The sequence below is a fragment of the Macrobrachium nipponense genome, chromosome 31, assembly GCF_015104395.2.
Source record: "Macrobrachium nipponense isolate FS-2020 chromosome 31, ASM1510439v2, whole genome shotgun sequence".
NCBI lineage: Eukaryota > Metazoa > Arthropoda > Malacostraca > Decapoda > Palaemonidae > Macrobrachium > Macrobrachium nipponense.
The window spans coordinates 38,635,648-38,658,266 of NC_061093.1; the positions used below are offsets into that span (position 1 = coordinate 38,635,648).

Consider the following 22,619-nt stretch of genomic DNA (forward strand, 5'->3'; position numbering starts at 1 on the left):
TGTGTGTGTGTGTGTGTGTATGTGTGTGTATTTGTTGTGAGTGTGCGCGCGCGCATACAGCCAGAAGAAGGGTGAAAATAAATGACTTGAACGGAGCGCTTTCATGTATTTCTACACCCCATCAAGGTTCAGGTACAAGTGCCAAGAAAACAAGTACAGTCACAAGAAGACTTCGTGGCAAGAAAAATGAGGCTGAAAAAAAAAACAAACAACACTAACAACTACCGAACAGTCCTAATGCTTAATAGCCTACTTGTTTTAAAATTCCTTCGTAAATTATCACTGTCTTGTTTATTATACAGGATTCTATTAAATTTCTTCTCACTAAATCTCTGCAAAACATAATTTTCCTTGGAGTGTGTTCAGTTAATATGATCATCACACTTATACCGTGATTTGTGTATATATATATATATATATATATATATATATATATATATATATATATATATATATATATATATATATATATATATATATATATATATATATATATATATATATATATATATATATATATATCATTATACACGACCTACTTCAGAGAAAAATAATCTATTTCTATTTTTGACCTAACATTACTGACTTGCAAGGAAATGGTCTTCTGCCCAGTGAACCCATCACGCTCTCGATCCATCAGCTGGCGACAGAGGGGGGGACAGCCCTCCCATCGTCCAATATATATAAAATTATAACCTTCTGCTGACCTCGTTTGCACGTGTCGCGACAGAAGGAACTATTAGAGTGACTTATGAAAGTTCTTGTGGCTAGCATTTTGTGTGATTTCATAAGAATATAGCCTTGGAGAAATGTGGCAATTTTAATGGAAAGAATTCATAGTGAATTTCATTTAAAGTTGCAAGTGAATGAAAGTAAGAAATAAAAATATTATGTCCTCTTCCGTTATTATTATAGAGCTTCTTGATGGCGTACAATATCAGTTCATCGGATGGAAATTCCTGGGTTAGAAATTTATGTGTACGTCAATTCAATTATTCTTTTTAAAAAAATGTGATGAAGGTATTTTCCTTGTACAGCCTCACACGTATGTATGTATGTTTCTTGATTCGGGCAGGATGTTCTCCAATCAGAAAGGACAGGGAAAGAGGATCAAGAGATAATCCAGGCCGGAGGTTAAAATTCCTGGTGCACGTGGTTTCAATGAATAGTTTCCACAAGATTTCTTTTCTGATAGTCGTTGGCTTTGCAGATTATAGATGACCTATCCCATTTAAAGGCATTGCCTGTCTTAAGCCAATGATCTAAAATGCCATTGTTTGTAAGGCCTCTCTTTTTTACTCTTTTTTTATGTCTGGCCAATATAGATCTTATTACAATCTTTACAAGGGATACTTTATACAATATTGTTTGAATTGGAATGACTATTCTTAATTAACATATTTCTTAAGATATTCAATATAATAATACATAAAGAAAAACGTTAATTAAGAATGGTATGTCCAAATCAAACAATTTTATCAGTAACATTACCCATAGATGCTGCAACAGGCTTCGCTTGTCTCCAATAAGAATTCAGCTTTGCTAAAATGATATCACCCATTTCTCTACTCGTATTTCTAGAAACTCAAAGTTCATAAAGTTAAACCGAATGATACGGAACATATCCGGCGGATTATTCAGTCCCAGCTGGCTTCGAAACCATTTTTCGAACACTTCAAGGTTCATTTCCTGATGACAATCTCCGTTAGTTTTGCATTAAATATGCAGGTGCTGCGTTGGGAATGAAACTATGTAAACAACCATCATGTAATATCAGTGTGCTGCCCTTTCCAGTTGGTGGTTGCACTCCTGTTGGTTTTTAATTTCTTCCGTCTAAACAACAATTACTCAGTGTTTGATTTTAATTATCTCATGACTCGTCGATAAATATCTTGGATTCCTTCCCGGCTCCTCTGACTTGTTTCACTTCCCGTAGAAATTTTGTCCTTGCACTTAATATGTCACTCCTTTCTATTAAAGAATTCCTGCCCATTAACATTTCCATATTTAAATCCAATATCATGGAATATTCTACGCCAAGTTTTTCGGTATCCAGGGAATCCAATACTTTCTTTGCCGTCTTTGAGAACGTTATCAAGAGTTGGTATCTGCTTCCTCAAATAAGAATGCAATACCATGTGCCGTAATACACTTGATCGAACTCATCAATATTCCTCAGGGTTTTCGATCATTGACCTCGGGTATCTTTGAAGACTGTGATACTCTCCTCGTCTTTTGAGCTGCTGGAGTATCCCGTTTTTCCCTGAAAAATTTCAATGGGATTAAGGAAGTATGCACTGCTCCTTGACCTTCCGTAGCTAGACTGCAATACGATCGTCCAATTGACATCGCCAGATTCAACATGTTTTACGTATCAAGTTATCATTAACACCCCCTTAGGGTAGTTAGTTAGAACGACCCATATATATATACTCCAGACTATATTTTTGGTTATAACTGTTATGGCGGAATTTGTCTGCATTTTCTGTCTTTTTTTGGTATAGGATATGATAAAACAATTTATTCATTGTAATAATAGCAATCACTTAAGTTTTTTTGCCATTGAAAGTACTCGGGAAGGTCATTAAAAGCCGTAGTGATTTTAAACACGTAGACCGGGTAGAGAACAGTAAATTTACAGCATTTGTCAGGTAACTCAATAAATAGAAGGTAACTGATAGTTGCAATTTCTTCTTATTCCTTTACTCCGTCAGCGAAATCTGTAGAGCGGTACCTATGGAAAAATGAAAAGATGGTTCTTTCCATTGCATTAGCAGTAAAAAAAGAAATATTAAGCGTAAAAGCCCTGATTTTGATACAGTTTTACGAATTGTCTTACTTACTAAGAGGTGCTCTGGTGTTGGGGAGGTCCACTTAACGTATCCGCGAGAACTCAAAAAAAAAAAAAAAAAAAAAAATCACCTCATGTCATAATTCACCCGCTTCGTAATGCTCTTACGCCTCTCACGCAATGTCAACATTAAGGAGCTGGCGCACTTAACTGTGGAAACCTTGGGTATAAACACATATTTGAGAAACGAAAACGAGCCGCGTCTTATCAGATTAACTTAACACACAGAATCAGGGCGAAATCAAGACACTGTGCACTGGTGATTTTTCTTACATACATCATGTGTGATGCACATTTTTCCAGCGGCGTCTAATTCAGTAAGACGTGAAAGGACTATTTTTTTTATTTTATACCCAGCAAAGGGCAAGTTATTTTAGATGCCATTTAGAATTATTATGTTTTTGTAAGTGACAACCAAGAAAATGTGTGGTAAGCTGATATGACTGAACTCAAAGTTATGAAAGTTAAAGTCTGTTTGAATACTTCTTTTGAATAACAGTACTGTGATTGTTATGGAAATGTAGTAAGAATAATCCACTGGCAGGTGAGATTGCAAGTACGATATATGATGAGGATGGCTGAGGAGTCGATTGATTTAATTGTACATAATTAAAGGAAGAACCGCTTTATAATCATATAGTTACATCCACGGTCCTTTGAATTTCTTGGGATGAGTGTGATAAGGAAGGCTGTGAAATTTATGGGGACTTGTTATTGCTTGTACGTACGGATATTTTTGTAGAATGTTCATGATAAAAAGAGTAACTTGAAAAGGTTAGGGTTCAATTAAATGTCATGGGAACGTTTTTATTTACAAATAGAGTAAACCATGGGTAAATCTTAGTTTTTGACGGATTTCAGAAAGAATACAGGCACACACAGTCCCCAATATTTCATAATCTGTTTTATCATTTGCCAAACACAACTGTAGGATTGTAAACAAAGGGATACTTCCTCTTGGAATCGAGTTTCTAAATATCTCACTGTTTTCCACGAAAAAACTAAATGTTAAATATGTCTGAATAAATAAATTTTTAGAATAGTTTCTATTTTAATTATAAAGCAGATCAACTTTGTTAAACTACACATTTTACTGAAGAAATTGTAATATTAAGTTTTATTAAACCAAAATGGTTAAAAAGTTCCCAATGCAAATTGATGCAAAAGGGCCTAATATTAGTAAACGTGACAGTTTTTGTCTAAAGTGAGCATCAACGATATGTAGAACATCATAGCATTGGCTGTTTATAATGGGATTTTAGTCATATGAAAAGGAATAGGGCTTGAGGTTTCTATATCAATTTCTATTTCGTTTCTCAGACATAGAACACAATATGTAGGTGTAGAAGAGGGCGATTCAATTTGACTAGGTGAGATGTTCTCTTGTCTTTAAGTGGAGAACTCTATTAATTCAAGAAATTACTTGATATCTGTTGAAAGGTAAAAGGGGAAACTGCCTTCTAGATAAGGAAACCTTTTAAAGTAAGGCTTAGGAAATTAAGTTCTGCATCCAAGTGTTGATTCCATCTACCTCTACATTAGTGACATAACTTAGATAGGAACGCAATCAAAACTGCCAGTTCGATCTTGTTGTTTTCAGTGTCTTATTTGGCGAGTTCTTATTAGTAGCATAACATACCAGAGAATCGCCTACTTCCTCTTACTCAGTAATAATAAATATTCTAAACTTAAGAATTCTTCACTTCATTCTAAAGTACCAAGATTTAAGAGACTGGTTGACTTGGGTTATACAAGGGTCACTAGTTGTAATGCATTATTTATTTCTTGAAAGTTGTTTTTCTTTTCTGGGGTAATGGATATGTTATATAAACAAGAAGATAAAGTTTTACATTCGCTTTTTTTTCCCTCATAAATAAGCACTTTTCGAAAATGCTGAAACAGAAGGCTCAAGGAAAAGAATGAGTACCTAACGTATATAGTCTTGTGGGAATGTAATATGGCATTAAGGTTAAATACCTTAGATATTCGTTTCTAAAAATATGAACAAAAAGTTCCAATTTATTGATATTTCTCGCACTCTCAGGTACCAAGAAGTCTTTGGTTACCCACAGTTAATAACTGAGGATTACTATTATAAAAGTAGTTTAACCAGACCACTGAGTTGAATTTCAGCTCTTTTAGGGCTGTAATCACCGAGGAAGGAAAGCCAATCAGACAATCACACATAACGGGCAGTTTATTTGAACAAAACAGTTCGGTCACTCATAACCACTACGAACACGAACATTTAGCATAAATCTGTAAATACCTTCTTGGTCCTCTCTGTGACGTAGTCACAATCGATATCAAATAAGCGCCTCGTTTATTGTCCTATTTAGGAATGATTATTCGACTAAATTTCAACATAAGCCTTCTTTACAAGTGGCTTTCGGAAACTACTTTTAAGGAGTCTTTGGGTAATGAAGGAGTGACTATATGATTAAAATAACGATATATATCAAGACTTAGTAATTCGTAAATTGTGCGACGGAGTTTATGATTAAAGAAAACGATGCAGAGGACAAAGCAAGTATATCACTGTTATTGCCAAGTATAAAACATGGTTGATAGTGTCACTACAGTATAAAGTTTTTAACAGTGTTGACAACATATACAGTTCCTCAAAAACAGATATATTGCGGGGAATTACCCGAAAGGATTTTTGTTCATGAGATTTTAAGAAGTATTTCCAAGTGACATAGGATGAAGGAATTTAATCACTGGTTCAGTTGCTCATTTCTTTGACATTATATGTCTCATAATGAGTTAATTTTATGAGTGAGACTTACTGCAGTTCTTAATAGCTTTTCGAGATAAGGCTGTCATTTCAGGAGATGGAGACCAACGTATTATTACCGAATACAGTTTCTCTTCTATATTCCCTGTTCTCTCAGATTTTCAAAAAATCATCGTCGGATAAGTAATTCATGTTTACGCCTTTTTACTTATTCCAGGATCATTGTATGAGAGAGAGAGAGAGAGAGAGAGAGAGAGAGAGAGAGAGAGAGAGAGCAATTAAATATAATGCTTTGGTGCCATAATTCCAGAAATCAATAGTCATACCATTACCATCAAATACTCAGAGAGAGAGAGAGAGAGAGAGAGGAGAGAGAGAGAGGAGAGAGAGCAATTAAATTATAATGCTTTGGGTGCCATAATTCCAGAAAATCAATAGCATAACCATTACCATCAAATACTCAGAGAGATAGAGAGAGAGACGAGGAAGAGAAGCGGAGAGAGGAGTGAGAGAGACGAATAGAGAGAGCGAAGCAATTAAATATAATGCTTTGGTGGCCATAATTCCAGAAATAAAAGTGCATAACCATTACCCATCAAATACTCCAGAGAAGAGAGAGAGGACGGAGAGAGAGAGGATGAGGAGAGGAGAGAGAAGGACATAAGGGGGGGGGGGGGGGGGTAAGAGGAAGGAGAGAGGAGAGAGAGAGAGAGCAATTCTTTACTCTGAATATCTCCAGCCTGAATTTCGTACTTCGACCAAGCAGGTTTGAATATTTTCCCCAGTATTCCTTTGGTTCTTAGTGACAAAAGTAGAAAGCTGAACAGATATTTATTGGAGTAGATATACACATGGACAATTCCCAAGATGTACTATTGTTTATGTATCATTTATTACACTTACAATGATCTTTCAGTTAGGTAAACATCCGGGGTAGATCTAGCGCTCATAGATGAAATATCTCTTTCCATAGTAAAGGAAAACTTGAACATTACTGGGTCCATAACACATTTATACTATTCCAGTTCAAATCATTTAAAATCTTCGGAACAACACTGACACAAAGCAATGGGCGTCCCTGGCCTTCTCTTAGTATAAGTGTTATTAACACGCAACTGAAAAAGTGGATGTCTACATAGCTTCAGATCATTTCTTTATTCCTTCTTTAAATAATTGTAATATTTACACACCTTCCATTGTTTTTATTTCAATGCAAAAAGCATTTTACTCACTGGACATATTCCCCACAAAAGTAATAAACAAATATTTACAAGTAATATGAAATATATAAACTTACAAATATCACATATATGTATAGTTTCATAAACTATATGAAAGCTAAAAATGCAAATCTGTATAAAAATAGTTTTGGATTTACCTCCACATTAATCTGTTAAGAAACATCCAATGAAGTGAATTTATCACTTCATTTTATGCTTGATCAGTCATTTTACGAAATTAGAATACACTTACCATTCACACAACGATTCCTAAATATTTATGAAAACACGCATACACACACGTGAAAACTATATATATATATATATATATATATATATATATATATATATATATATATATATATATATATATATATATATATATATATATATATATATAGTATAGTTCAAAGATAGGATGATACTATTAACTCGAACAACAGAACACGGTTGAAGTAGGAAGTACTTCGTAGGTGGTCCTTAAAATACATTTATTGCCATTTTGTAATGTATTATGTCTTGTATTTCTTTTTATGTCGGAAAATGCGTTTTAAAACGTTGCAATAAATGTATTCTAACGTCCCATTGAGATGTACGTACTTCCTCCTTCATCCGTCTTCTATACACACACACACAACACTCATATATATATATATATATATATATATATAATATATATATATATATATATACATATATATATATATATATATACATACATACATACATACATACATACATACATACATACATACACATATGAATTTTTATTAGTACATATTTTCACAGCAATACATGAATCTATAATTGTGAGTAGCTTTTATACAATCTTCAAGGTAAATACTTTGCGTAATATGTACGTAGATAAGACCAATTATTTTCCAGCTACATAATCTTTTCAATTAAGGATTGTATTTCAAAATATACCGTCGAAAAATTATCGATTACCTTTTTTATTCCCACAGATGAAATTTATTCGCCGAATCAATTTTCAACTCCGGAGACCTTAAAAATAAACCACCTTCGCATACATACTACTTTTTGTTGAAAATTATTTCCCATCTTTTTTTCCTCTTTAAATACTAGGTTTTTTTATTATACAAATTTTTTTATCACATTGTCAATTCTTTTATCCTCGTTACGTATGCCTCCATGGCTTACAATTCCTTCATAATTTTATTTTATTTTTCGCTCTGAAACAATACACCTTTTTATTGTAGTTTTTCTGGTGATTTGTATTTCCTATCACGTTTGGAACCTCAGAAATTCAGTGAATCACGTGAACATATTATTTTATTACCTATGAATACCATTCAATAACAGAGTTATCTCGCCTCACTAATTATCGTCTAAAGCCGTTGTTCTCAATTAGTGAGGTCTTCCCCCCTAGGGTGGAACTTCAGAGTTAGGGGGGAGGGGAGGGGAGGAGTTGTCACCATAGAATGGCAAGCTCAAGATGGCTCTAGGACCACGCAAAACGCACTACTAAGAGGTCACGCTGGGCTTTTTCTCCACTAGCTTGTGTGTTAGTATTAATATTTTGTTGTTTTTTTTTATTTGGAATGCACCTTTTGAGGCAGACAATTTTGGAGGGGTGCATGGGCCAAAAAAGGTTCAGAACCACTGGTCTTAACATTTTGAGCTTTAACATGACGTTGTTCATTAGATTCATTTTTATCTTATGCACAGTGAGCAATGTGTTCACTTTTCCTTCCTCCATATAGTACATGTAAGAGAAATGCAGATGGCCGACAAAACGATAGAGATACACACTCATATATATATATATATATATATATATATATATATATATATATATATATATATATATATATATATATATATATATATATATTCATTTAACTGTTTCCAGAGAAGAACATATTCGCAGATAATCAAATGGCTTATGTAACTGACAGTTAATTACAAGTTTTCTGATTCAACTCCTGCTCGGATTCGATAACTTTCATGAAAAATTTATGTGTAATTCAGATTTTGTTACCTTCCTTTATCAATTTATAGGCTGAACACATATATATCTTTGTGGATTCCATTTTATGACAGTTGTTAGATGAGATTATTAATTAAGGTTTATACATATAACGGTTGGTCTCACTTTGGTAAGGTCAGTGGTTCGTGCCCGTCCTACCTACTTCAAGTCAACACTGGGAGAACTAGCATCCTTAGCCCTACAGAATTGCTGAAAGTACGGCTCTCTTCCAGAGCTACCGCTCTGCTAACGAAAAGTATAGCTTAGTTTTACCAGACCACTGGGCTGATTAATAGCTCTCCTAGGGCTGGCCCAAAGGAGTAGATATTTTTACGTGGCTAGAAACCAATTGGTCACCTAACAACGGGACCTACAGCTTATTGTGGGATCCGAACCACATTATATCGAGAAATTAATTTCTATCACCAGAAATAAATTCCTCTGATTCCACGTTGGCTGAGCCGAGAATCGAACTTCGGACCACAGGATTGGTACCCGAGCGCGAAAACCACTCGTCCAACGCGGAACTATATATGTATTATATATATATATATATATATATATATATATATATACATATAAATATATATATTTATATATATAGTATATATTATATATGTATATATATATATATATATATATATATATATACTATATACATACATGCACATATACGTACATTTACTCATTCACTAACGATAGAGAGAGAGTGAATGGTAGAAAAACATCATTCAGTTTAGGAAGAAAACTGTCTTTTCTTAGATAGAACGGTCTTGCTGTAAAATAAAGAAAAGAATTATTAGCATTATGTTATATCAAGCTCATTTTTCATCAACACCTTAATTTCTCTTTTAATATCTAAAAAAAAGAATAAAAAAGAACAGATTTTTCAAACTGTATTTTCATAATTCGCTATGCTATCACTGTCACTAACGAAGCCCTTGAAACCTCATTATGTATTTGCTGTTCATAAACCTTAAAAATTAACATTTTGTTCAAATGTACAGTAAATTCGGTTATTATATTTAATTTAATGACAATACCAATAAGTTATTTCAATTCTATTTCTCTATGGATTCTTTCGAATTGAAGAATAGTTTATTTTGCATCATGACCCACTTTGTTGAATGTTATTTTCTCACGTCGAAAATTTTCCAAACAAGTTTATGCTTTGCATTTTGGTTTTTCATCCAGTAATTCACAAAAAAAATTTTACTTACATTTTATTTTAATTTTATTAAAATGACAATTTTAAACAGCACTTTCCATTTTGTTTTTTCGTTGGCTCCTAGGGATCGTGTTGGTCAAGTGTTGGCATGATTTTACATCAACAGCCTCTTTGGAGAGCTGGGGTTTTAAATGTTTGGTCCTGTTTAGTGAAGTCGTGAACTGATCTACCGGCACTGGATATTTCCTTTGGGTTTTGGATATGTCTTCCATGGACTGGAAGGATGGGACAGAGACAGGTAACGGCTCTGGAGGGACATCTCTGTACCGCGAGAGCACTTTGAGCGAGCCCTTCCTGTTGATAGCGTGGGTCACCGAGGGGACGTTCGAGCTCTCCAGCACCGAGAGGAGCTCATTCGGACAGTGATGGACGCTGCAGTGAGAGCTCTGGGAAGCCTTCGACACTGACCCAGGGAGGATGTGCAGGAGGGCAGGGAAGACTTTGCCATGGTCTTGGCCTGCCGCGCTGATTTGGGATTCGGCTGGGCAAAGTTCTCCTCTTTGAGTGGCCACGTGATAATTCTCTCCCTGTTCAAGTTGTCCTAGAGGTGGAGGAGGAAACTGAAGGACACAGGGATTGTATTCTAAGGTAGAAGGGCCGATGGCTGAAGGCTCTTGAACCTGATGAATAAAGTATCAAGGATTATTAGAACTGAACTGAATAGAACTTATAAGGAGATTGAAAATCATCTACCACATATTTTGACTCATTTTGACTATCCTGATTGTTGAGATTTTAAAAAGATAAGTTTGATTATATAAACAATTTGTATGGAAGTGGAAAGTACGAATTTTAATTCTTCTAAATGCATTATTTGCTGTCTCTATACAATACGCACACAAATACACATACACACACGCACACATCAAAAGAAAAGACAACTCATCTTTTATGGGCCAGTGCAATCACTATAACGTTGTAAAAATGCTTAAAACGCCCTGACGTTGAATTTATTAAAACATTCTAGAGAAGTAAATCAATGGACATTAGCAGAAAATCCATATTTTACCTGTTGCAGTTGAGCAGAGTCAGTATAATAAGGCACATTTTGCAATTTTCTGGCAGGCGTTTGCAGCTGTACTTCAGCCGAGCACTGTGAATAAGTGTAATAAGTTCCCTGTTCCGGATAGTGCGAGTACTGAGCACCACTAACCTGATAGAGGGAGATAGAGACAGAGAGATAAAGACATACGGTATAAAAACGACATATCTCTTTCCGTTCAATATTATATAATATAAAGAACAGCAAAAGACTACGTCCGTTAAAAGAGTTGTTGCTTCAGTTTGGATTTTTTTTACTAGCTTTGTCCCTCTACTACTTCTGCTGCTGTTGCAATTACCGTTGCTGCTGCTTCTGTTAATACTGAAACTATTATTGTTTCAAATGGTACCATCATCATGACTAGTCAGGTCCTTGTTCCTTGTATTGGTTGTATTGTGTCATAAGCCAGTGCTTCCGGTTAATTCCTGTCAGTCATTGCAACGTTGCATGGTTAACTTATCGTAAACAAATTATTCATTTGGTATTTTAGCTTGGTAAGGCAAGAGAAGAAAAATTACAATGTCTATAAATAGCAACGAGAGCCAATAGGAGGAGAGTGACTCAGGAATGAAACAGCAAAAAAAAAAATAAATAATAAATAAACAGAAAATATAGACCTAGCAGTAAACACCTTGCACAACATAAGTGGTCAAATCACAGAACTGGAAGAGAGAGAAGCTGCAGTTATTAGGCTAAAATCCGGCTGTAAATATCAAAGAATTAATCTTAGAAATAAAAGTACGCGAAGAAGCTCCAGTTATTGTAACTACGCATGTGACTACGAAAGAAAAAAGTAACTCGAAAATAAATGAATTAAAGTCATGGAAGAGGAAAAACACATAGCTGATAACTTATCAAAATAGGAAGAATTTTGCTTTAGGAACCTACTGGATTTGAAGGAACGTGCGAAAAAGGCTAAAAGACATTGCAAACTCTCGTAAAACTAAGGAGAGATAAAGTTTATTCGTCTTGTGAGAATAAAGCTGTAATACCTCTGAGGACGGCGCTGGCGCTCCCGTCGCTGCCGGATATTGGTTGTCTCCTCCTGCCACCACATAAGGAGGAGCTGATATCGTTGAAATAAGAGCTCCCTCGGTCGACCACGAAGGATCTGTAAGCACCAACACCCACCCCCACCGAAAGATAAGGAATGCAATGTCTCAATATTTTAGGGAGGTCTGTTTCACTCTATAAGTGGGAGAGTCTGTTGTCAAAACCTTAGCAAAAATTCTTAAACTGCAATGTATATATATATATATATATATATATATATATATATATATATATTAATGCGTGTGTGTGGTGTGTGTGTGTTGTTTGTGTTGGCCACAAAAAGGAGAATAAATCCCGAGCATAATGCGTGTAATTGTTTCAAGTGGTATATATCAAATCTGCAGAATCGCCAGAAGGGGAAAATGAAAAACTAATTGACAATTTTTTCTCGTAATTGTTACACATTTTCATGTTTATCGTGAAAATGTGAAACCATTACACGAAATTGGTCGGGACTTCGTTTTGCATTTTCTCCTCTTTGTGGCAAACCAACACACACACACACTCATACATACATATATATATATATTTATATAATATATTATATTATAATATATATATATATACTATATATATATATATATATATATATATATATGTATATACCTATATATATCTATAATATATATATATAGAGAGAGAAGAGAGAGATTGAGAGAGAGACAGAGAGAGAGAGAGAGAAAGAGAGATTGATAGATAGACCGATAGATAGATAGTTCGAGTATAATGTGATCATTTTAATTGGACTGAAAGCCAATGGGGTCGGCAATTTACTTGCGATTTATAGTTTCAGTAATAAGATGATTAATGTATTGATAATTCAGATAGATTGGTCGGATATCATCAAATGACGTCACACAGCCAAGTCATCTCCCGCTAAAGAGCAAGATATCTTATATAACATCGAGCCTCTCATATTGTCTGTGAAGATCGGTATTCTACATGCTGCAAACAATATTCATCACAAAGGCCGTCGGTCCTGTTTCCCAGACTGACCTGCAGGTTGTTGAATGTCGTGGTGGCGAGTGACCTGGGGAGTGGTTTCAGAAACGGCCGTCTCTGTGGTTGCTGTCTCCTTGACTTGGCACTTGGAACTCGCTTCGCTTCCGCTCCCAGCGCTCCCCCCTTCGGACTCTTCCTCGTTTCTGGCGGCGTGGCGACAGACTCGAAACCACACCAAGACGACGGAGGCGAGCACCACTAACACCACCGCTCCGATGATGCCCAGGATCACCTCGAGCGGCACGCCCTTGCCGCGGACTCGGTCGCGTGCTGGTTCTGATCGGAGGAAAGAAATGAAAAGTGTTCGGAATTACGTACGATGTCGGAACATCAAGAATTGCTACTGACGTCTTTATTATTATTATTATTATTATTATTATTATTATTATTATTATTATTATTTTTGGTGCTGACCAGAAATATTGAATTTGGTTAGATATCTAGAGAAAATTTTGCGAGGGAAATGTTAGATATCTAGAAAAAATTTTGCGAGGTAAATGTAAGTACTTCTAATACTATAGGGAAAAAATAATGCTAGCTATTTTGAGTGTCTGTTCGCGTTGAATCTACTTATATAATATCTCATTAGTTTATTATTTTTTAATATGGTAAGTGAATTCTAAGAATGGGCGTAGAAGAACAACTTTTTAGATCTAGTGTTCTGCGAATCAGCACTTTGTCACAACAATATTGTAAAAAACGCCTAGAAAATGAAACCGAGATCACATTTTTAGTCTAATACTAAAAACTCAAAAAACATTCGGATCGTTTTCTAGAAACAATATTTCTTGGGGGTGATTATTTTTATATTAATCTTTTCTTTATGTTTTTATGGTAATCTCCCACCGGGCTTGTACTAATAGCGTGGATACTCGTACGCATCGGGGTAAATCCATTTGGGGTCACGATCTAGGAAAGATCCAAATATTTTGACTGTCTACTGCGCACAATCGACCTGAGTTGCGCACATAAAGAACAAAATTGCATCTCAAATATCCGCTCTTCAAGTGATGGAAAGCAACTTCTGGGAGCTGTGCTCCAAAAGGACAACAACGCAATTACCTGCGCTAGTTTCCTCCAACTTCTCCAGCACCTTGATGGTGTAAGCGTTGAGCTCTATGAGTCTGGAAGTGCCTTTCTCGTTGACAGACGCTAAGACAATTCTGTACGATGTGGCAGGCTGCAAGTTATTGATGGTGAAGGAAGGAGTGGCCTGACTAAATTCGGCTATTGGGGAGACGGCTCCAACTTTGTATAGCTGCAATGAGACAGTTTGCTTTAGCTGGAGATTAATGTTAGTTATAAATCCAGTCTTGGTATCTCATTAAACACCCTTTTCTGATGCCTAAATAATCTTTCCCTTATAAATTTTGAGCCTTGAATGCAAATGGGTATTTCCAGTGAGTCATCATTTAATGCCCTTTCAAGAAAATATTTCTTGGCTATTACATTTACCTATAACATCATATTCTAAAAGAAAATTAGACTGATCGATTTTTAGCTCGGTAGTAATAAGTCAGTAACACATAAAATAATTACTTTTCCATGAACAAAGCTTCGTGTTTTTCATACACATAAATAGCAAGAATTCAGGTGGCCTTCAAGAATCTCCATCTGAGTAATATAAGGACGAAAACATGTGGAATGTTTACATACATGAAGGATGAACATCTGGTTGAGACCTCCATCATCTCCTGGCAAACACTGAACTTGAAAAGAGCTAATCGTAACATCAAACACTTTGCAGTTGTGAGGAGGGTCTGGTTTTCCTGGAAGAAGAACATCCTGATTGAAACTGTACCATTAAGAGTAAAAGGAAAATGATTGCAATAATTATATCATAAGAAGACGTGGAAGTGACTTTTCACATTCATATAATCCCATAGCCACTCAGTATATTCACATTTTTTTTCATATTTTTGTCGCTACAAATCCAAGACCCTAATAAAAGAACAAAAGAAGAAATTCTGTCGCCCGAGGCAGGTCTCGACTCTGCACCCGATATGCTCTAGTGTGAGGTTAACCTTGGCAACAAGACCACGAAAATGCAGTCAAGTAGTAAAATTAAAATATTAAAGAGGTGAATTACTGTAGCATCGATATTTTACCTGCAGCCACAATTTGAAAGACACAGGGGTACTGCTGAATTCCAATGGAATTGTTCGCCCAGCAGAGGAGGGTTCCGTAATCCAACTCATTCATCGGTGTGTAGTTCACTCTGGATTCCGTGCCAACCACCACGAACCTTTTCATGGAAAACAATAAACGTGTTTCGTCTGACTTATCGACATATTCATGGATCGGTATATGTGCTATTGCAGTCCTAGCAATGAGAGAGAGAGAGAGAGAGAGAGAAGCTCTGGACTCGATACCAACCACCACTATTTTTTAAAAGCGAATTTAATAAGAAAAAAATATAGTATACTGTTCAATTTGTTGTTAGATCTGTATAATAATTTTATGGAAGATTTAAAATTGAGAGAGAGAGAGAGAGAGAGAGAGAGAGAGAGAGAGAGAGAGAGAGAGAGAGAGAGAGAGAGAGAGAGAGAGTCTCGCTACCATCCACCACAAACCAGTCAATGTTTAGGGAGAAAGAGTATATCATACTTTATGGTCGATTTGTTGTCAGATGAAAATATATTTTGAGATGTAATAAAATGAGGGGCCGACAGATAGTCAGACCGCTACGATCTGGACTATGTCTGTCTTTGTAACAATACAAAGAAAGACAAGTATATATATAATTGTCATTTTGTTGTCCAGTCAGTATATATATTTCATGATAGATGGATAAATGGTAAATGTACAGACAATGAGAGAGAGAGAGAGTATTTTATATTTCATGAAAAGATCGAAATTGCAAGTGATCTTTTCCCTGTGAAATCGAGTTTTTGTTCACGTACATCACACACATCAAAGATTGATTTGTAAAGAAAATAAGAATATAAAAAGAGTTTAAGCGATTTGCCAGGGTCACATCACATTGCATAAAATTGTCTGTGCCAGATATGTCAGCATTCCTCCTTTGGTGATATTCACTCCCCCCAACACGTGTAAGTTTCTTATGACCAGCTTTATCATGGGAGAATATATGGAGGGGAGTAAATGAGTTCTGTAATTATGATATGAACGATGTCGGAAACTCCTTGGCATGTAATCTTTTTTTTAATTATTATTATTATTCTGCTGCATTGTTAACACATATTATTACTAGCTAGAAAAAATAGTTCGTCCGTTATACGACATACATAATTACAATTTAAGTTTTAGAATCCTGTCATACAATGTAAATCAATTGTGTCAATATTTGTCATGCCCCCCCAAAAAAAATAAGATTATTTTACTAGGTTTTATTTATAGCTCGAGAAATCAGGATAAGAAAATGTAATATTAGAACATAAATGCATCAGTTTTCATACAACTTGACTAAATCCCAGTTTTAATCTCTTGCATCAATTACTAGTTTATCCATCCTGGTTTGTACTAAGACCTTTTCCTTCAAGTTCATTGTGTACCGTGCAGTCACTGTAGCTTTTGATTAAAGATAGTATTAAAAAACTACCGATAAATCAACATGTGAAACTCAGAACAGAGTATATGTAAGGCAAGAGGAAAAAAGTAGACGTACAGCCTGACACTTTGCTTTATTGCCTGCAGTCGGAAGTCATCTCTACATAAGTAGATTTAAGGTATCAGAGTGTATTGCAAATCTGATTACTCAAATTTGCATCACAGGGTAAATTAGTATACAAAGGGAAGTCCGGTGCTAAGATGATTAGATGCAATCCTGTCAGGGAGTGTCAAAGATGATAATGATGTTGATAATAACAGTAATGACAGTACTTAAATTCTATATTACACGAAGTTATATGTAAAAACAATATGCGACAGTCATCCTTTAGTTATTTTTTAAATATTAAGAACAAATAACTCCAGCGACAAGTTACTTTTACAATTCACATTGTTCTCACTTATAACATTAAACTTATAACTGCCATAATAGTTTTAGCAGCAGCAGTGGTACAAGTATTTGTACTGTAGAATTAGCGCGTGGTTTTATTTGTGTCTTTGCCTTAATTTCGTAATATCACAAAATGCCACAATTATTATTATTATTTTCTTGTGTAGTTGTACTGCTGATTTGTTATAAATTATTGTTAGACGTAGCAGTAGTATTAATAGTGGGAATGTTAATATAGTATTATTACTCGTGTTTTTAAAATATGGGATTCCTCTCTCTCTTTTAAAGCATTACTTACTTACCTGTCAAATATGAACTACTGGTTTCTAAAAGCTAAAGCATGTTATGCCTCTGATGTACTTGGACCTTAAACCGTGATTTATTGCTAGCATCCTGCCCTTTAGCAAGAGACCCATATATTTATCATATAAACTTTCTTTGTAAGATGGCAGTAGTCTCTCTCTCTCTCTCTCTCTCTCTCTCTCTCTCTCTCTCTCTATCTTTGTGTGTGCGTGGGTATACGTGGGTGGTTAGTGCATCATTATTTATCTTGTGGATCTTACCGTCTAAAAGCTGAGTCATGTTATTCGTTTAGAATGTGAGCCCCTCATGTATAGGGTAAAACCATCTTCTCTCTCTCTCTCTCTCTCTCTCTCTCTCTCTCTCTCCACTTTTATGCCCAGTAACGTTAGTTATGACTGGATCATTTAATCAATGTAATTTTGAGAATTATGACAAATGATTTCAAAAGTGCAAGATAATAAATTATTTGGCCCATATATAAATGATCTGAAAAATATGGCTAGATTAATTCAGCATAAGAAGTGTAATTGACACGAAAATCAGATAAAGAATGCATATCACGAAATCAATGAACCATTAAAGGAAAGAAATGTTAAATTATCGGTATCCTGGAAACCTCTTGAAATATCGCTCTGCCTCGTATCTCCTCATAGTAGCAGTGACCACGAAAGCAGTAGAAATAACAAACGAAATGTTATGAGAAAGTTCCTATGCCTCCTGCATTCAATCTTTGATGTCTTTTATGTTTTGTTTTCTTCTTTATCGTAAAGTTTAGTAATCTAACAACCAAGCCAACTATGACTAGCAATCCTGTGATGGAATATCAAGTAGAATATGCCTTATTTGCCATTACAAAAGAAAATGAATTTGATGAAAGCAGTGTTTTGTGAAACTCATATTGCTGATATTTAGACATAACCCCATCATATAAACTGAGAAGTTTTGTCTTTATATATAGGTAGCTCACTGCTTGCTTTGCTTATTAGATAACAACAAATTTCTCATCTATGTATTTTCATAATATTCAGCCAGAATGATAAATATATATTCACATAAAAATATTTATAAAAACAAAAGTCAGAACACCTAGTAGTATATGTATCGCATTTCTTTTCACTAATACAGTAATAAGTGCACACAAATGATTTAATTCAATCAGCGGGTAAACAAAGTACAACATATACAAAGATGAGCTCAATACCGTTTTACTAACCTGCCTTCAGGAACGTCAATGGCCTCAGCTGTGTTGTTAAAAGTCCACCGGAAGGAAACGTTTTTGGGATTGGCGTCCACCTTGCAGGATATCTCCGCGTTTTCCAGTTTCCCAACAGAATGCTGCTGCCTCTGAACGGAGGCGCAGAAGGGCGTGTCTGCAAGAAGGAATTCCCGTCCATAAAGGTCGCGTCAGTCAGCCGCAAATGAGGTAATGGTTGTGTCGTTATAATGTCAACAGCACCCCCATGAATTATATACACGCACGCACGCACACACATGCACACACACACACACACACACACACACACACACACATATATATATATATATATATAATTATATTATTATATAGTTAATATATATAGATATATTAATATATATTAAATATAATATATAATTTGTTTATAATCATGGAATTAATAATAATTAATTGTGTGATTCAATTCTGTAGAAGGAATATGTATATTAATATGCAAATAAATAAATGAACACACGTAATCCTATGTATGAGTGAATGTTTGCATAAATAATTATATAATATTATATAGTATTTCCTTTTATATATTTCAACCCAAAAGCAAATGTGTATGTTATTTTTTTCCAATGCATTCATAAGAAGTAGAATCGTAATATAAGCGTTTTAACCTTCTATATATATATATATATATATATATATATATATATATATATATATATATATATATATATATATATATTATATATATATGGGCCAAATAATTTAATAACTTGTTCACGAAGTATATAAAACGTGATGCTATATATATTATATATATATATATATATATATATATTATATATAATAAATCTATATAGTATATAATTATATAATGATAATATATATACATATATATATGTTTGTGTGTGTGTTTATAATATATATATATATATATATATATATATATATATATATAATACATATAATATATATATATATATATATATATATATATATATATATATATATATATGCGTGTGTGTGTGTGTGTGTGTGTATGTATGTTTGTGTGTGTACGTACGTACAAATAGACAAAACATTTTTTATATCTTTCCTCATTCCATTATGATCAAGAGAACCAGTAGTTACATTTATACTCACACTTAACATCCAGATGCAGAGGAGCAGAGGCAGACGTCTTTCTGACGTTGGCAGCGTGACAGGTGTAATTCCCACCGTGATATCTAGTGACGCCCTGGACAACCAGCGACATATTGGAAAGGATGATGCCTGGTCTTGCCATTAATTTGATGCCCTAGATAATGAAGAAGGAAATAAGGTTAGTATAATCTCTCTCTCTCTCTCTCTCTCTCTCTCTCTCTCTCTCTCTCTCTCTCTCTCTCTCGAACTCTCGAACTCTGCATTTTTTATGTATACCTGTCCCCCTTGTCTCTCCATAATCGATCTTCAATTTAAAGACAGCATATCTGACCTAAAGCATTAGGTTAGACTGAATTCTTCCTCATCGCTTTCCTACCCGAATAAGTGTGACACCATCAAATGCCAGTGAACGGAGTAAAAGTGGTTTAAAGTTTACTCTATGAATGAATCATCACTAATTACTTTTCCTTTTCGCATGATGAACAAGCTTTTTTAGTATGATTTGCTCTTAATCTTTCTTCTTGAGCTCTCTCCAAACGTTTTGTATTATAGGTGTACTTCCGGTCTTCTTTCGCTTTAGCCATGTAATGAATTAAAACACAGTTTTATATTTGTTTAGAGATCACACATCATTTCCACTATGGATCACAGAGACTCCAGACTTGAGAAATACGGTAATGAGGATAGAATGTTTGATCAACTAACCTTACTACGCTGTGATTTCAGCTGAGCAGTGCAAAAAATAAAAATTCAATTCATATCACATACTAGATTGCACATCATTCCATTGCATAAAAGCGAACACGTCTTTATACCCATAAGGAAAATAGCGTTAGCTGCGAATTCGCAAAGTCATTGACGTGTATAATATAAAATAATCTTTATTACTACTAAGTAACGTTACATTAAGTCGGAGATTTTAGACGATACATATTTTGTCACATTTGAGCATAACTGTACATGATTGCCATTTGAGTATGATTGTACGTGGTTGCCGCGTCAACGTTGCTTCATTTATAACACCAACATCTGATTCATTTTCAGTTTATATTGTTTGAATAGATTTTTGTTTTAACGTTAATCCTGAATTTGTATTTTCCTTTCGTTCACAGGATCATCTACATTAAAGTCAAATGAATGGGGATGACGGCAGTCTTGGAAGGTGGTCCTAGTGAGTATAAATTTAATTCACATCGAAATTGTTTAAATTATTTCATATTTATTAGGTATAGAATATGCACAGCAACATTCATTTTTCCTTTTCATGTGTTTTCATTTTGATTAATATTATAAACAAACAGATGTTAGTAACATAGTAGCAACTGTAGGTTCTCATGAATGAGGTTTTCTCAGATGATGATACTACATATGATGTGGTAGCTTAGGCCCTTTATTTTGAAGATGATGTATTATATGATATGATATGATATATATATATATATATATATATATATATATATATATATATATATATATATATATATATATATATATCTATATATATATAGATATATATATATATATATATATATAGATATATATATATATATATATATTATATCTATATTATATATATATATATATATATATATATATATATATATAGTATATAAAAGGCCCATTAAAAGACTGTTTTAATTGGTCCTTTTATACCTGAGACGTATCCTGTTTTAAGCGAAGATTTATTTACAATATATATATATATATATATATATATATATATATATATATATATATATATATATATATATATATATAATATACATACATACATACATACATACATACATACATACATACTCAAAAATAACAAGTGATTTTATAGGTAAATGACAGTTTACTTAGTGATGAAGAGTTCAAAGGATTTTGTGGGTGGGGCATGGGGTGCAATAAAATTTGAGCTTTTGTGGATCTTCAGCAACAAATTCTTTCTTCCAAATTGCTAAGTAGGTTAGGAAAGGAAATATCTATTGGGATATGGCTATGATCATCACCTGGAATTAGGAACATCATAATATGTACCTATATGTAGCCAATGGCATATTTTGAGGATTTTGCGTTACCTCGTGGAATTCTGTATTATTCAGAAGAACTTGAAATTATCATGATCCATACGAATTCTTAGTACTATTAAATAACACAAGTCGCGCTCGACATCCATTAAAAAAACAAACTTAGGTTTTTCCGGTTATTTTACCAACGACTGAAAATATCTGACAGATATATTAATACACAAATTTGTTAGAATTCCATAGCGTCAGTTGTCTGTAGTGTCTACTCCAGTCTATTTTGTTATTGAATTGCAATTTGATATTTAATTTTAAAAGCCACTCTAATACCCATTCAAATATCCATTCTCTTCTCCTCTTGTTGTAACTCCAATAATGGCTAAAAAAAAAAAGAATTTCCTCTTTCGACTTCATTCCTGCACTCTTTCCAGGCTGTTGCAGATCTTCCCGAGGTCAAAAGCCTTAAAGGTGCGGTCGTAATTACTGTTCACAAGCAAGATTTTAATTCTGTTTCCTCGGAGGAACACCAGCATATATTTATTTAAATTGTATTTTGGTCTGCCACTTTATTCGCATCTATTGTGGTTACATTTGACAGCCATCTCTTTCGTTTATTCTATGTTACCTGGAAACTCTATAATGGGTAAATTCTACTACACGTGACTTGCGTACTACACTTTTCCATCATTTTCAGGTTCTCATATTATGCCGTTTCCTTCTCGAGTCTTCTTTAATTTCCATTATAACATGTGAATGTCAAAATTCACAATGTTTCCTTTTCATCAAAGTACATAGGTTAATTTTGCAATAGGACATTTATACAGATTTCCAGTTTTGCTTCCCTTTACGTAAAGCCGTTTTCTATTTACCACCCCTCGCCCCCCAGCCGGA

The 22,619-nt window shown here is 34.3% G+C and overlaps 1 protein-coding gene across 2 annotated transcripts in view; it reads right to left on the bottom strand.

Moving 5' to 3' along the window:
* Positions 1-9,469: 9,469 nt before the first annotated feature.
* The window catches only part of LOC135206899 (synaptogenesis protein syg-2-like), a 62,351-nt gene continuing 49,201 nt past the window's right edge, over positions 9,470-22,619 (bottom strand). For both annotated transcript variants that reach the window (XM_064238380.1, XM_064238379.1), the window contains exons 9-17: positions 19,720-19,873; positions 18,601-18,757; positions 15,232-15,368; positions 14,780-14,892; positions 14,186-14,381; positions 13,118-13,399; positions 12,061-12,179; positions 11,036-11,179; positions 9,470-10,646 (exon numbers count right to left, since the gene is read on the bottom strand). In XM_064238380.1, coding sequence (XP_064094450.1) covers positions 10,050-10,646; positions 11,036-11,179; positions 12,061-12,179; positions 13,118-13,399; positions 14,186-14,381; positions 14,780-14,892; positions 15,232-15,368; positions 18,601-18,757; positions 19,720-19,873 — 1,899 coding nt within the window. In that variant the 3' untranslated portion in view covers positions 9,470-10,049. The remainder of the gene's footprint in view (positions 10,647-11,035; positions 11,180-12,060; positions 12,180-13,117; positions 13,400-14,185; positions 14,382-14,779; positions 14,893-15,231; positions 15,369-18,600; positions 18,758-19,719; positions 19,874-22,619) is intronic.